Below are 16,760 nucleotides of genomic sequence, written 5' to 3'. Positions count from 1 at the left end.
CACACACAACAGAGGACAACACAAAGAGAGAGGGAGAAACATCCATGCCCAGAGCGGGATTCAAACCCGCAGCCTAAGGCTTCGCAGTCAGGCACGCTAACCGCTCGGCCACCTAGCCGGCCGCTTTAAAACTATATGAAATTAAAATGCCCGTCTTTACTACTTTATGACGTATGGGGCATTTATACAACTGATATATTTCCATATACAATTATCTAAATAATTAAATTTTTAAAGGCATATTTTTTTTTTTAATTTTAAAGTTTCGGAATATTTGTTCCGATTATGACATTTTCGTTTAAAAAAATAGTTATCTGATTCACTATATCACCGACGTCGAATCTCTCTTATCATCAGCAGATGGCAGCACAATAGTAGTCATTTATAACTTCTGAATAATATGAATGTGTTGATTTATGCTTATCTGTACTAAGAAGTTTATTACATACAATTTTATTTCAAATTTTAAAAAAAAATTTCTTCTCAATGGTTTAAGTTATCGATAATATGTTATGAAGGGGGAGAAAAAAAAAGATTAAAAATACGCGAATAAGGATGATAATGATGTTAGCATAATCCCCTTGATCATAGTGTAAAATAAAAGTATTAAATAATTGTGTGAAATAAAAGTATTTTTAATTGAATTTCAGTTATATTTCTATGGTTGCTTGCGGCTTTATGATATCCATAATAATAAAATATCTAAATTCATAATAATAAAGCTCGGATCCTTTTGCTCATCAATACAAGTCAGTTAGGAAAACGAAACTAAATATATTTTTTATTTGACCAGTAAAAGAGAGATTCAAATTTAATTACTCGATGCAATCTTTTTTTCTTCTTCTTCTAATAGAAATTTTTTTAAAAAAATAGCAACGAAAATTGAAAACAAACGCTGTTAATACGGCTATAAATCTACCGCCTGTAACTGCCGGTCAAGTAACCCGCAGTTAAGAAACCGACGGTCAAAAAATAATGGTGGAATCGCTTTTGAACTCTCGGTCAAAGTTTCCAAACCGGGGGTTTTGGAACTGGGAGTTACGCGTTAGGTCAGAGTCAACGGTGAATACGGGGCAAACATCTGCACCAAATCCAAAAAAGGTCAAATAAGGAAACACGCGAAACAAAAACTTTAACAAAACAAATAGGTAGATTAAAAAGTATTAAAAATATTGGTGTGAGACTGTTATTAGGAGAGCTTCTCATATTCAAGATACAACCTCGTGTTGCAGTCAGAGCGCCATGCTATCAATGATTTATTTCTAAAATTGAAAATTAAATTAGAAAAAAAGAGTTTTTTCAAAAAAAAACAGACAAACCTCTTCTCATTTTTAAAGCTAACCCATTTCTATGATACAATATCAAATGATATAAAGTTAAGTGATATAAAATTAAATGCAAACAAAAAAAAAACATGATTGTTTATCTATTTAAAATAGCTTTATCATTCATAATTGTTCAATTTGTTTTTACACATAATTATATCAGTTGGGATCATTTTTATAGACGCTAATTCATCAATACGACTTTTCACGACGCCAATAAGAGTGGTGTTTCCGCACCAAGAAAATGACACTTAATAAAATTAAAAACATTTGCGAAAAATTATGCACCATTCGATAACAATTTTGAAGTCTATGGACGTAACCGCTAAGAACAGCCAACCTCCATCAACAACTGTGGAATGGAGGAGTGGTCGCTCCCGAAAGGTTTGTATTCCATACTTCCTTTTAAAAAACACTGATTGTAGAATTGTACCATGATAATTTCGTCAGAAAAAAAATCAACGGAGAGCCCATTATACCACGGTCTGTTTTATTTTATGTCTCATGTCCGTCGTTGAACAGCCGACCCAATTTTGACAACTAACGTTCACCTCCGCAGCCTTGTAATTTTGAACCAATCCAGAAGACAAGGAAACTCCTGGATCAGTAGGGGAGAGTGGGGTCAATTGTAACAGGGTACGATTGTAACAGAGCAAAAATTTCGAGTGTCGGGTTCTAGATTTGGTTCCTAGGTGGCGCACAAGGTGTATTTAATAAATCTACATAAGCACCCCTGCTGGCAACCATTTTTATGTACTTTTGAAGGAGTTACATCACAAAAGATATTTTCACGCTACGTAAGTACTTATTTTGGTATTAGAATATTATATTGTAACAAAGTAATTTTGTTTAAACAAATAAAAATTAATAACCGAATATGTAAGTGGACACCTTAATTAACATTTCAAAAAAAAAAGATTAGTTTTGTTAATGAACTAGCATTGTTTTTAACAAATGAAGCTGAAATGGCGTCTTGGGGACGATTGTAACAATAAGTAAAGGGACGATTGTAACAGCTGAAAATAAATAATCTTATGTTTACAAACCATTACTTAACTCTTTAAGAACCACCAATAGTTTCCTATATCATTTATATTGTGTTGTATGTGCATTATTTTATTTGTCACCTTTCACAGCATAAATTAAAATTTTTAACCCCTTAAAGTTAAAGGTTTAACCCTTTAGGTCTCTGCTTATTATTATTTTTACTCCTAATATATCACTACTATTTTGATCAATAAAAAAATATATCGCAACTATGATAATATGTAATAATTAACTATGTTTTAGTTGAATTTATGAACTGTTACAATTGACCCCGTAAGTAGGGACAATTGTAACAAGTGCACGACTGTCAAAAATTGTTAATAACTAATATAATAACATTTAAAATAAGGAATTTATTATTTTTTTCTAGTAGAGGATAGTCTACTTAACTCGTCTGTCAATTAATACTAATAATATTTTGGATTTTTTGTTAGTTAAAAATAGTTAAGTAAAAATTGTTACAATTTACCCCACTCTCCCCTACCCCCAGAGGTATTTTATTTTATATTTTATAACCGTCGCTAACCGGCCTATCCTATTTTTGAGTTTGCGAGTACTAATATTCACCTCCGTAGCTTTGTAATTTTGAACCCAATCCTGCTTTACAAGGAGTGGAAAAGCACGAAAACCTTCCACAGTTACCTTGAAGGCAAGGGGACTCTTACCCATGATTCGTCGATCACTGAGGATATTTCACTTCAGCACTTCGGTCGGTGCGAGCCGGATGCGAAATTCGCTTCGACCAGCCATAGCCAGGATTCGAACCCCAGTTCACCTCATTGGAAGGTGAACGCTCTATCCCCTGAGCCATCGCGTCTCCACTAGAGGTATTGATTTGTTGTGGGCGCATGGAGGACTTTGCGATGCGACAGATTTAATGTGCATCGGTTACCATTATTGTGCTGTCTTGATTGTTTCGACATTTTTCTGGGTAAAAACCAACAGTTAGTTGGAAATCAAATAAAGCTATCAAAATAAAATATAAGCTACTTGCCAAAACATTAAGTTTTTGTCATTTTTTCCTTCACAAAAAATGCCTATCTGAAAGTTTAGGTACTTTCTTGAAATTTGAATTCACAGTTATTCTGATTGAACTCACTACGCAACAGTCTTTGCAGAAATGGGCAACTCATCGAATGCAATACGTTGAACACGCATTACATCGTCATTTTTGATCCGATAACCTTATAAAGCAATAAATTGTTCTCCCGGTCAAATGACCAGTTATGGTAAAAATAGGAATACGACATGTATTATTCGAAACAAACAAAATATTAAAAAAAATAATAATATTAGAATATTAACTGTATATGATTGTTAGAATAAGTCATGAAGTCAAATGTGCAAAAACGATAAGATGATAAGCCCATTTTCGATACTAAAGTTCTTAAACGGTCATTTGACCGATTATGGTAGGTTTAGTGTGAAGAAATACTGCTAAAGATTTTGAACCTCTCTCTTGCCCTCATAAAATTATTAAAATTTTATGAGGTGAAAAAAAATTTTAAATTTTAATATTACTTAAATATTTTTACCTTTTCTATTTCGAACAAAACTACTAAATATAATATTTCAATAATATAATTTTAATAAGGACGCGTTAGATAATTTTTTTCATACAAATTTTGCTTAAATATATTAAAATATTAATAACATTTGCTTCTAATTTACTTATTATTCGTATAATTTGTTTATGCATAAACGTGGTGTTTTTAAGATTTCATATCATTAAAATGCTAACTTGAAAAAAATCCCGAAGAGGAAGAAAAACTTTTGTAAGTTATATACTTAGAGGTTAAACAACTTTTTCAACAAATAAGACTTCAGCATTAGATAATATTCAGTAACTTAATAAAAATATATCCAGCCTTTTTTTCTGTAACAATTATAATTTTTGTGTAATGATTAGTAATAGGAATGCATTTGAGTTAAACCAAATCTCCAGAAGAGAAATACCTGAGACATTCTATTTTGGATAGTTTTTTTCCGGGAGGTTTCGTAGTTGGTAGAACATCTCTTAATCTGTCGAATCCTTTATTCATCTCTTGCATGCGACTTCTTTCTCGAATGCAGGCACTTCTCTTTTGTTCTTCCCTGGACATTCCACCGCCATTATTCCTTCCTCGATCTAAAATCGAATGAGTCATAGTTATTGAACATTAGAAAAAAAAACATTTTATAGATCGCTAATAATGAGTCCACTAAACTAATGATTAAGAAGAAAAACTTGAACAAGCTATATTCGAAAAATATGTAAGCTGTCTCAAAAGTTTAAAAGTTTGCAGTTTCAATCATCAAATTGGGAATGTTTATGACTTCGAAGCTTCGAAGTTTGTTTAATCCATTCAAAGTTTTTGAATTTTTGTTCATTATCATGATCCATGGCTTATAACCGTGGTCGAGCAGCCGACCCAAATTTTCAGTTTACGGCTAGAATTGTTCAACTCCGTAGGCTTGTAATTTTGAACCTAACCCAGAAGACAAGGGAACTCCTGAATCAACTACTTGATGAAATTTGCCTTCTTGGAGGACTTTTTGAAGAACCTAACCAGCATTTGCGTTACATAGAAAGGAAAACCATGAAAACCTCCCACAGTTAGCCTGAAGGTAAAGAGGACTCTATCAAATGATCCGTCTACCACTGAGGATATTTTACATCAGCATTGTGGTCGGCGTGTGCCGGATGCAGAATTCGTATCGACCAGCCATCGCTGGGATTTGAACCCGGTTCACCTCATTGGAATGCGAAAGCTGTACCTCCTGAGCCATCACGATTCAAGTTTCAAGAATTATATTATTATGCAAGACATATTCAATCAGTAATATCGTTAATTACTAATTTAGCTCTTTTCAAATTTTTACGAAATTCACCAAGATGTCGGATGGGGCGAATAAACAACATCAAAATGGAAGGAGAAAAAATAACAAATATTTTATATTTGATTGAACCAAAATAGTATTAATTTAACTGTATAACTAGGAATTTATTTATTTTTTTTAAAAAACTTAGTTTATTCTTTTTTAAAACATTTAGTCATGCTTCATTATCATTTTCAACATTGGCATGGCAGTTCGAGATGGGTCTTGGCCTTCTCTAGAATTCTCCATTACTTTCTCGTTTTAGCAAATTCAATGCACTGATTGTTTCAAAATCTGTATTGTTTTGCTCGATGGATGCTTTTGAGCCGTGGTAGCTCAAGGGATAGAGCATTCGCCTCCAATGAAAAGGCTGGTCGATACGAATTCCGCACCCAACTCGCACTGACCATAGTGCTGACGTGAAATATCCTCAGTGGTTGACGGATCATGGCTTAGAATCCCCTTGTTGCCTGGCTAACAGTGCAAGGTTTTCGTAGTTCTACTTTCTATGTGACGCAAATGCGAGTTAGTTCCATCAAAAATTCCTCAACGTGGGGAAATTTCACTCCATACTTGATCCAGGAGTTCCCTTGTCTTCTGAATTGGGTTCAAATTTACAAGGTTAAGAACATTAGTGCTAGCAAACCAAAAGATTGGGTCGGCAGATCTACGGCGGTTATAAAATTAAATAAAATCTGTATTAATGTAGTCCAGCCATCGAGGTTTAGGACATCCTCTACCCTCTACTACCAAATGATTTGTGCGAGTTTGAATATTTTATGTGTTAGGCTAGATATATTTAAACGGCAAATGTGTCCTTTAAATTCCATCCTGCTTAACTTAATATATTTAATATGCAAATAACATAAGTGTGCGGAATAACTTTCCCTGTGTATTCTTATCATCAATGAAATACCAACCAACTTCTCAATCTAGACAAATCGACAAGGAAATTCGTATATTTTCAAAGAGAATTGAAATTTGTTTGTATTTATACCCACAGTATATAGTGTTGTTCATATTGTAGATTAAAAAAAAATTCTTAGAAAATCTTCAATAAAGTTCAACGGTTAATGGTTCCAAACTTCAGACGAAAACATTAAACCGAACCTAAAATTAAATACTGTCAATGGTTGATATATTATATAGAATCGTAGATCCTTAAAACGAAAATGAGCCTTATAAAGTGAGAACAGCATATCGTGAGTGCACAAAAAATAGTATAAATATTAATTCATATTTAAAAAATACTGAGCTAGTTTTGCAAAAACAACGATTTATTTAAGAAGAATTAACGAATTGAGATTTTTTCCAGTTTTACTTCCTTCCTTTTACATGCTAATACTGTAAACGAGCATGCACAATTTCAATATTGGTTTAAAAAAATTTATAAATAGGCTAGTGGTCAGCTATTTTTGCTGTGTAACACATGTCCAGAAAAATGCAAAATCTACACAAAGAAAAAAAAATCCAGAAGGTTATTAATATCACACGATTTAACTCAGAAATAGACTAATCAGAAAGAAGAAACATTTTACAAAAAGGGGCAAATAAAATTGTGTAACAGAAAAATTTGATTGATCACACCCTTAAAAAAGAAATTTACTAGGATTTGAGATGCATCTTTTACAATCTTAATGGTAACGTGCACAAGACACTACACTAATATCAGCACTATGAAGCAATAACTCTTTTGGGTATAAATACTAACTAAATAATTGTTTTTCGCTCACGCTAAAAATTAATTGTTATTTTTTATTTGTTATTATTTACTGTTATTTATTTGTTGCTATTTACTTGTAATTATTTAATAGTTATTATTTATTTGGTATTATTTAATTGTTATTATTTAATTGTTGAAGAACTTCGGGATATAGTTGACTGAAGGAAAAACATGGATATTTTAGATTAATAATAATGGTCTTTCGCTTACGGTTAAAACTCATTGTTATTATTTAATTGTTATTACTTAATTGTTACCATTTAGTTGTTAATATTTAATTGCTATTATTCAAATGTTATTGTTTAATTGTTAATATTTAATTGTTATCACTTTATTATTATTTAATTGTTATCACTTAATTATTATTATTTAATTGTTGAGAAACTTCGGGATATAGTTGACTGTAGGAAAAACATGGATTTCTTAGATTAATAACAATTGTTATTCGCCTACGGTAAAAATTAATTGTTATAATTTAATCATTATTTAATTGTTGAAGAGCCTCGGGATAATGTTGACGATAGGAAAAACATGGATTTCGTAGATTAATAATAACTATTATTCACTTACGGTAAAAACTCATTGTTATTTGTTATTGCTTAATTATTATTATTTAATTGTTCTTATATAATAGTTAATATTTAATCGTTCTTATTCAATTTTTATTATTTAATTGTTGAAGAACATAGGGATATAGTTGACTATAGGAAAAGCATAGACTTCATAGATCAAGTGCAACAACTTCCAATAATTGTCCACGTAAATTTTTGATACACATGCATGACAAAACTCAATCGATTCCACTGCCGTTTTTTGCAGAGAATCTACTAGCTCAGTACAAAATGAAATTTTCGCACGTGATGCAATATCTCTTTTGATTAGTAATTATGCAAATTAATCGACATTTCATCAACTATTTGATCATAAGTAATTAAGATAAAAATTTATTTGCCTCTGAGTTTAATTAATTTTAATTTACTTACTTTGTTTTTAACTTTTACATTTTTTCCCTGTAGGAAGCATTATTCTTCGAAAATGCAAGATAAATTTTTGAAGTAACTTTCTCGGGAATGAAAAAAAAAAAAAAACATAAATAAACTAAATTTTAGTCAGTATATTGTATTAAACGGTTCAGTTTATGAACTGTATGCAGACACTTTAAAAAAAAAAACTTTAGGTAGGTAGTAACTTTCTTTACGTCGCACTAGAATTGCACAATGAGCTACTGCCGACGGTCTGGGAAACATCCTTGAGGATATTCTGGAGACATGCCATCACAATTTTGATCCTCTGCCGAGGGGACGACTCCCTTGTTTTGATAGCCCAACGACTTGAGCGAGAAGTCGAGTACTTTACGTTAGAAAAGTTTAACGAGGACCGATACCGCGCAATCCGGTCCTTACGCAAGCTGATCAAAGTGGTCACCCACCCGCTTACTGACCGCAGACAGTGATGGCTTGACTTCGGGTATTTTACTAGGAACCGTGTCTTTACGATCAGTCCACAGCGGGACTAAAAAAAACTTTACAACTACGGAATAGCAAACTTACCTTAAGGAATCAGGTCGCTTTTGTGGAAGAATCCCTTTAATGGTGTTGGGATATTGAAATTGCGAAAAAAAAATAACTGACTTTTACAGAATAACAAAGAGTTCAAATGTAGCTAAATTTCGACATACGCTAATGCTTAAAAAAACGGAATAAACTATTAATCTCAAGTTATTAAAATGCCAGGCAAAACTAACCTCTGTTCCTTTTTTTCAAAATGGACAAGTACTTCATTCCTTTCAGGATCGGCTTGCTTCGTCTGCGATTCTGTAAGTGTTGAACGGTTCTCGAAGCAAATCGAACCACTGATGGACTCGGCATATTTTTCTAAATCAAATACTCTAATGTCGGTCTTTATTATTATATGTATTTTTCATCTAAAAATCTCTCTATGTTAGGTGCAATCTGACTGTCCCAGCTGCCGTTGCCACCTGTTGATCCCCCCCTCTCGCATACGTTTTCAACGAATTCTATAATGATATCAATCTGGTATGAATATACTAAACACATTTTTTACCAGTCTGTAAATTTAGTCAAACAATTTATACAATCTGTGGCAAGTGTTAGCGAATTTTATTGTGTAAACAACTAATATGTCCCTTGGCAAGTAAACTCAGTGTTTTTTTTTAATAGTTGGTAGAGAATGGAAGAGGGTATGAACTGGTTTATAGAATAGCGCCTCATTTTCTTTAAAGGTCGTATAGTTTTTAACTTTTGTGACTTGAGAGCTTCTTTATTTTCTTTTTTGGATTTTATATTTGATTTTCGCTTTCTGTATGTTTTTATTTTTTATTTTTTATGATACAGAACCATTCGAAAGCACAATTAAGTCTAAAAAGAATGAAACATAAAAGCTCTTCTTTATTAGATAGATAGAAAAAGCACTTGGTAATTTTTTTTTTTTTTAGAAATGCAAGGAATTTTTAATTGAAACTTCTAAAGCAAAATAAAACAATATTGTGTGCTTAGTAAGTTTGAAAAGGTAATTGATTTCTGTATATTAGTCTGTTTTTATATTTTATGAAAATTACTTTTATTGTTTTATTAGGCAAAAACTGATTTGGTTGCTGTTTAAAAAAATTTTACAGCCCTAATTACGGAAAAAACAAAGATATTAATCAAGAATAAAAAACAGATAAAGGTATGATACAAAATTACCTTTTAAAAATGTTGATAGTAGAATTGTATTGTAATAATTTTCTCAGAAAAAGTCAATAGAGAATCTACGATACCAAGTGCTGTATTTCTCAAATTCTTACTGGACGATGACATCATATTCTATATTTTTCGAAAGATTTTGCCGGGTTGTATAAATATCCAACATCAGTTTGTGAAAATGAAATAACTGTGTTTAAAATTATGTTTCGAATACCCCCTTCTACCTATTTCCCAGTCGATTAAATATTTATTTTTTTTATCTTAGTTCATAAGAGTATCAAGCAGCAGAAAAATTATTGCACTGTAATTAAACTTAATTCTACTATGATGTTAGATGTAAGAATTTAACTACATGGAAGAATTAAATGCTGTAGCAAATATTGAAGAACTTATACAAAGATAGAAGAACTTGGGGAAGTAATCTTGCAGTAATTTAATTATATTTTGACCTTAAAAATACCAGCATTTTTATCTGTATTATTTATTTTTGGTTTATCAGAACGAATTTTTTCAATATTTCAATTTTGAGCCACAATGACTCAGGTGATAGAGCATTCGCCTTCCAATGAGGGGAACCGGGTTCGAATCTCAGCGACGGCTGGTCGATAGGAATTCCACCTCCTGCTTGCACCGACCACATTGCTAACGTGAAATATTTTCAGTGGTAGATGGATTTAGGGATTAGAGTCCCCTTGCTGCCAGGCTAACCATGGGAGATTTTCGTGGTTTCCTTCTCTATGTAACGCAAATGAGGGGTACATCAAGAAGTACTCCATGAAGGCAAATTTCTTCCAATACTTGATCCAAGAGTTCCCTTGTCTTCTGAGTCGGGTTCAAAATTACAAGGCTACGGAGTTGAACATTAGTAGTTGTGAACTCCAAAAATTAGGTCGGCCGTTCAACGACGATTATAAAATTAAAATAAATACTTCAGTTTTATAATACAGTTAGTAATGTAGTGGAAGGAGAATTTGCAATTAAGCGTTTCTCTTGTGATATAGCCTCCTCGCGCATCACCCCGTTAAGATGGGTGAAACAAAGAATTTTTAAATTTTACAATTGTTTAAAGAGTCATAATCAATCGTTTATTCTTAATTTGGAATTAGAAGAAGAATTAATGAACAATAATATTATTTATTTGTTAGTGAAATAATAATTTCGCCGAACACTTTAAGAATACCTCTTCCCTCTCTGCGATTCAACTCAACTTTTATGGGGGTGGGGGCAATGTTGAAGACTCATATTTTGAAAATGTACTGTGAGCAAAAAATAAATAATTCACTAAAGCAAAACACCTTAAATAACTTATAAAATTGGGTATGCATGTACTAGGACTCAATGGTTCGAAGTATGATCTCAAATATACTAATTATTACAAAATCAGAAAACATACGTGATTTTTTTTTTTTTTTTTTTTGCTGCGAATAAGCATACCCCATCGTTTCAAAAATTGACGTTTTTGACCCCCCAAAATTATCGAGGGTAGAAAATCGGAAATATATATGGCCCCAATAATTTGTCATTAGCTTATAGTTTATCACGTAATGATATATCTAATAGTTTATCATATCACGTAAGCCAAAAACAACAAAATTAACTCGCAGCAACGGTTGGTGAGTTTTTCATAGTAGATATATATTTGTAGATATATTTGAAGATATATATTTTATAATATTATATAAAATTGCATAAAATATTTATCCATTGATACTAATCGGTAAATATTTTATTATATAGTCGTATTAGGGCAATTCCATATGTGACGGAATGACATTTTGACTTGCAAAATAACAATTAATTGAAGTTTCTATTCATTTAATTTCAAATAAACATTATTTTTTCTCTTGCATATCATTATTATTGGTATAATGAGATTCATAAACTAAAAAAAAAGGATTTTGTATTTTTTTTATTTTTAACTTTATGAACTTTTTACTTGTGTGACGGAATGACATTTTGACAACCAAGCTTTTGGCATGCCGCTTAGAACTGGTAGCTTCTGTAAATTTTGCAAGTATTATTTTTCTGAACTAGTTATTACTTTTAGTATAATGTGTAAGCAATGTAAAATGTGAATTTCGAAAATTAACCTCAGGTTGGCTAGCAGTTATTAACATCTATTTGCTGTGACGGAATGACCGTGACGGAATGACAAAAAGTTTAGTGGAAGAAAGTCTTCATTTAAAAAATGTTTTATTAATATGTAAATTTTAAACAGAATGTAACAGATAAACAGAATTAATATTTATGTAAGAATCAGTTAAAATTTCAGCAATTTGAAAATTAGGTTGTCTCTGAAGAGGTTTTATATCTAACTTGCCAATGTCTTAACTTCACTTAAAAGTTGACACTTTCGTGGAATTGCTAATTAATAAAGTTTACGAAATCGACCCCCTTTTTAGTTCTATAAAGCAAAACGGTCGAGCCTAAAAAGATAGGAAGCTTTTTTCATAAGGAAATTTATGCATAAGAAACGAGTTACTGAGCACGGGCTACCAAATATGGGGAGCTATCCCCTCGACAGAAAATCAAAATTGTGACGGCATGTCTTCGGATCATCCTCCGGGATATTTCTCTGACCGTCGCCAATAGCCCATTGTGCAGCTCTAGTGCGCCGTAAATAAAGTACCTACCTACAAGTTTTCAATGTAATTTTTAAACATCTTGTGAAAGGTTATAGTAGAACTAAAGTAATGCAAAGTGTGCAAAAAAAAAAATAAGCAAACTACCTTGAACAATTTTTGATCTAATTCCCGTATTTCTATACACTAGGACTTAATGGTTCAAGGGAGGGGGTGACTTAAATTATGTTGATTTAAAAAGTCAGAAACGCAATTCTGCAGAAAATGAAGAATATTTTAAGATATGTTAATTAGTTAGTGCAGGTGATACTTAAAGTTTTGAAATCATATACAAAAATGTACTTTCTCCGAATAAACAGACAAATTTTTCCATGAATATACGATTCTTCACCCGCAAACTAAAGGGGGTTGCTGCAGTTTGGGAAATAAGTCCTCATAGATTGGTCAGGCGAGCGATCGAAATTTTGGACCCTTTAATGCTAAAATTACTTTTTCCGTATTTCTCCGTATCTCTAGAACTTCTTACTCGAATTCAAAAATTTATAACTAGATATTAAAATTATTTATAATTATTTACCAGATTGGCAAAAATTTATTATTACCAAAATATTCGATTTCCGTGAGATATTTGACGATATTTGCCAATCAGAAAATAATACGTTTTTATATAGTATTTCTTTATCTAATGGTTCATTAATAACTTTATTCTCTTGACTAGAATAATTAGGCATGGAAGTGACTAGAATATATAAGTATATAAGTTTTAAATTTGTAACATATTGTTGGAAATATTAATATGATGTGAAAATATTTGTAACAAAATAGTTTAATTCTTTTAGTGAAGCAAATTAATTACATGAATGAATTACGTGAATGAAATAAATGAATTATATGCATCTTATTTTCCAAATGTTAAAGGGTACCTTACTTTTTCCAATTCAACAAATTAATGTATTTTAAAAAATTTCAATAAATTTTATATTGATTATTCGGTCACGTTTGTTGAGCTACGCAAAAAATTTATAGTTTTTCAAGCAATAACTAAATTAAATTATTAATAGTACTGTTCAATTTTATACATAAAATTTAATTTAATTTGCTCATAGCAAATTATATCAGCGGTCAGTTGTTGAATTTATTGCAAATTAGATTTTTAAAAATAAGATTATTTATTAATATTGTATTAGATAATTCATATTTTTTTCCTAGCTTCACTTCTTTAAGATCTCTTGTAGTGTTAATGAAATAAAAGTTGCAGTAAATTCTTAAATTTCATAAATACCTAAACCACAACAACGCTTATTAATTAGTTTGCAGAAGTTTAAATTAATCTAGTATAACTACCATCAAGTACGTTTTAAAATCACTGAATAAAAATTAATATATCAAAGCATAACTACCACTTTAAATATAAAATCTTCCGGATGAAATAGGAAAAGTTAGAATCTATCTTTAAAAAAATTTGTATTTGTAGATTGAGAGAAAAAAAAACTGTACGGTATACCGGGCAAATGCACACCGGACAGTGGCAATTAACAAGACCTAATATTTCGGACATTTACCAAAGTGACTATGGGATTGTCAACTTTATAGCTGCAACATGCATAGGAAAAATTCCAATAAATTTTACGAAATAATATGAATTGCCTGATAATTGCTGCTTTATGTATTAAATGTTTTACGCGTAGGGAATTTTCAGGATTTTTATAGTCCTCAAAACAGAAAAACTGCAATATTTTCCAGTTATATGATTGACATTAAATTTGCCAGAAATGTTTTGTATTATGTTTACTCATAATTTTGAATAGTAATAGCCATTTAATTTATCAAAAATGGTTAAAAGAATTCTTAATTTGTTTACAAAAGGAATTCTGAATAAATTTAAAAAAATGATTATTTGGAACATTTTAGAAAAAAAATAATAAACTAATTTCTAAAAATGAGGATCGCTTCATTATATATATACCTATTTAAATAGTCCAGCAGGCAATAGTCTGTGCAAAAAATTTATTTCAATTGGAAATTTTTTTAGAAAACTTACTCAATTTTAGGGATTTTGTCAAAATGTTAAAAAACGAGGAGAATTTTTACTAAACCAATAAACCAGAAGAAACTGGCAAAATCCAGTAGAGTTGGCAACTATGCAACATTTACCGGTGAAAGTCAACAACCACCAATTTCGGCCATTCACATTAGCAAATATAAGAACAAATGAAATGGAGTAAAACCACTAACAAAATAAATACGTGCAGTCCCTGGCGAAATTATTTTACGCACTATAAGATTCTACTGAAAATCTTAATTATCAGGTGGTACTATACAGCTTTATTGTTTTTATGCGACTGAAACCGGTTTGCACTTGTTTACGTTCGTGTATCAATGGGTTAAATTAGACGATATATTACATGAATATAGAATATCAGATACATTAGTATATTTTGATAATTAGGTCAAATTATTATGCGCACTGTAGTGTTTTAATAATTATATGTTTTGAACGAGTTTGTATGCAGTACTTTTATATTTAAACATGCATGTAATGGGTTTTTATTCAGGAGATTTTTTATATACTTCCCATTTGTATTTATCTTTAACGTATTGCATTACAATGTTTACCCATTGATACAGAAGCGTAAACAAATGCAAACCGGTTTCAATCACATAAAAAACAATACAGCTGCATAGTATCCACCTGATGATTAAGATTTTACATAGAATTTAATGGTGCATAAAATAATTTGGCTGTAATTAAGAACAAATAAATATGAAAAACAACGAAATATTTTCTTAATTTTAAAAGACATGTACCAACCTTTTGATTTAAAACTGGTATATCTTGACAAAAATCCTCGACCCCTTGTTCTTCTGCTCGTGACGGTAGACAATCGAACGTTTCTTGGTTCCTTAAACCACAATCCGGAGGTAGTCGGGTGAATATACGGATCCGGGGATTGGAGTTCAGTATACGTAGTTGCATCTTTCATGTAGTTATCAAATACTTGGATACACTGTGGGACATTCTCGGATAAATAAAAAGAAGAATCCGAAATAACTGCCACGTTTTCTTGACGAACTGAAACTGTCTCATCTTCTTCAATACAAAAAGCATTCATTTTTTGTTAATTTGAAATAGTTGACTAAGGTTAGAAAGTTTCAAATGAAATTAATTTATTTGCTTATTTAAATTAATTTCGTTGAATCCGTTTCATTAGTTTGATTATTACCGTAGACTTTATGCACAGAACGCTATGCTTAAATTAAAATTCATTAAAACAATGAAATGAGACAAATTTTAAGAATGGTTGAAATATTATTAAATCTAAATAATTATAAAAGGTAAGAAAGTTTTAAAGGAAATATACTTTTGGTTTTATTAAATTAAATCCACTGTATTAATCTAATTTTTCATTTGTGCTTTAAACTTAAAAACGTTCTTTTAAACCAGTACACATTGGTTGACGAAATGGGAGAACTTTAACGAAATTTTGAATAATTATTAATATAACTAATTCTTAGTAATTATCTAGGGTAAAAAAAATTATAAAAGAAGTTTAGTTATGACTGAATTTAATTAAATCTTTTTCATAAATTTGACTCCAGCTGTTTACTTAACGTTTTAATTAAAATTCCTTCAAAAGAAAATATGGGGAAAATTTTGCGAAATTTAAAATAAAATTTTAACTTTTATCAAAATTTTTAAAGAAAAAGAAAAATAACAGCATTCAAATAAAAAGAAAATAATTTATTGGGTTTAAAAAGTGTTTTTTAAAAATATAAATAATAAGTATAATAAAAAATTGATATAACGAAAGAAACTTATGGCGTTGACTTTTTCTCAAACTCAGAAAATTTGTACAACTGATAGGGGTAGCAGAAATCTCATAGTTCCAAAAGTCGAACTTTTTATCATTGCATGCAGGTTGATGTAAAGAACTCTCCCCCTTTTTTTAAGGAAGAAAGATTTGATTGGTTCATATTCCTGAGTTAAGCAGTGAGAATGTTTTCTAGTAAATGAGGCGGTGCTGTGTGTCATGAATGAAAAAAAAAAGGCGTGATTTGTAAAGGTAGAAAATTTCGTCATCTGAAAATATCAAGATGATAAAACATTTACTCTCCCTGGTCAAATTATTAGACGCACTATAAGATTTTATATTAAATCTTAATTATCAGGTGGTACTATACAACCTTATTGTTTTCACGCGACTGAAACCGGTTTGAAATTGTTTACGTTCGTGCATCAATTGATTAAATTAGATGATATACAATACAAATACGACGTTAGGATAAATCAGACGGTATATTTTATATATAGAGAGAGTCTTTATTATATCAGGTATTATATTAGTATATTATAATAATTAGGCCAAATTATTAGACGCACTATTAGATTTTATATTAAATCTTAATTATCAGGTGGTACTATACAACCTTATTGTTTTCACGCGACTGAAACCGGTTTGAAATTGTTTACATTCGTGCATCAATTGATTAAATTAGATGATATACAATACAAATACGA

At 30.7% G+C, this 16,760-nt stretch overlaps 1 protein-coding gene across 2 annotated transcripts in view; it reads right to left on the bottom strand.

The window, feature by feature from the left end:
• LOC147806568 (myogenic factor 6-like) overlaps window positions 1-16,129 on the bottom strand; it is a 34,062-nt gene extending 17,933 nt beyond the window's left edge. The window contains exons 1-2 of one of the 2 annotated variants that reach the window (XM_087169479.1): window positions 15,054-16,129; window positions 4,329-4,500 (exon numbers count right to left, since the gene is read on the bottom strand). In XM_087169479.1, coding sequence (XP_087025605.1) covers window positions 4,329-4,500; window positions 15,054-15,354 — 473 coding nt within the window. In that variant the 5' untranslated portion in view covers window positions 15,355-16,129. Of the gene's footprint in view, window positions 1-4,328; window positions 4,501-8,698; window positions 8,892-15,053 lie in introns of those variants that run through there. The other variant, XM_087169480.1, reaches the window with a different exon arrangement.
• Window positions 16,130-16,760: the final 631 nt, after the last annotated feature.

Source organism: Parasteatoda tepidariorum, chromosome 8, assembly GCF_982258835.1.
Source record: "Parasteatoda tepidariorum strain Cologne lab strain chromosome 8, Ptep-v5.0, whole genome shotgun sequence".
Lineage (NCBI taxonomy): Eukaryota > Metazoa > Arthropoda > Arachnida > Araneae > Theridiidae > Parasteatoda > Parasteatoda tepidariorum.
The sequence above is the reverse complement of the archived record's forward strand: the minus strand, read 5'-3'. Positions and strand labels throughout refer to the sequence as shown.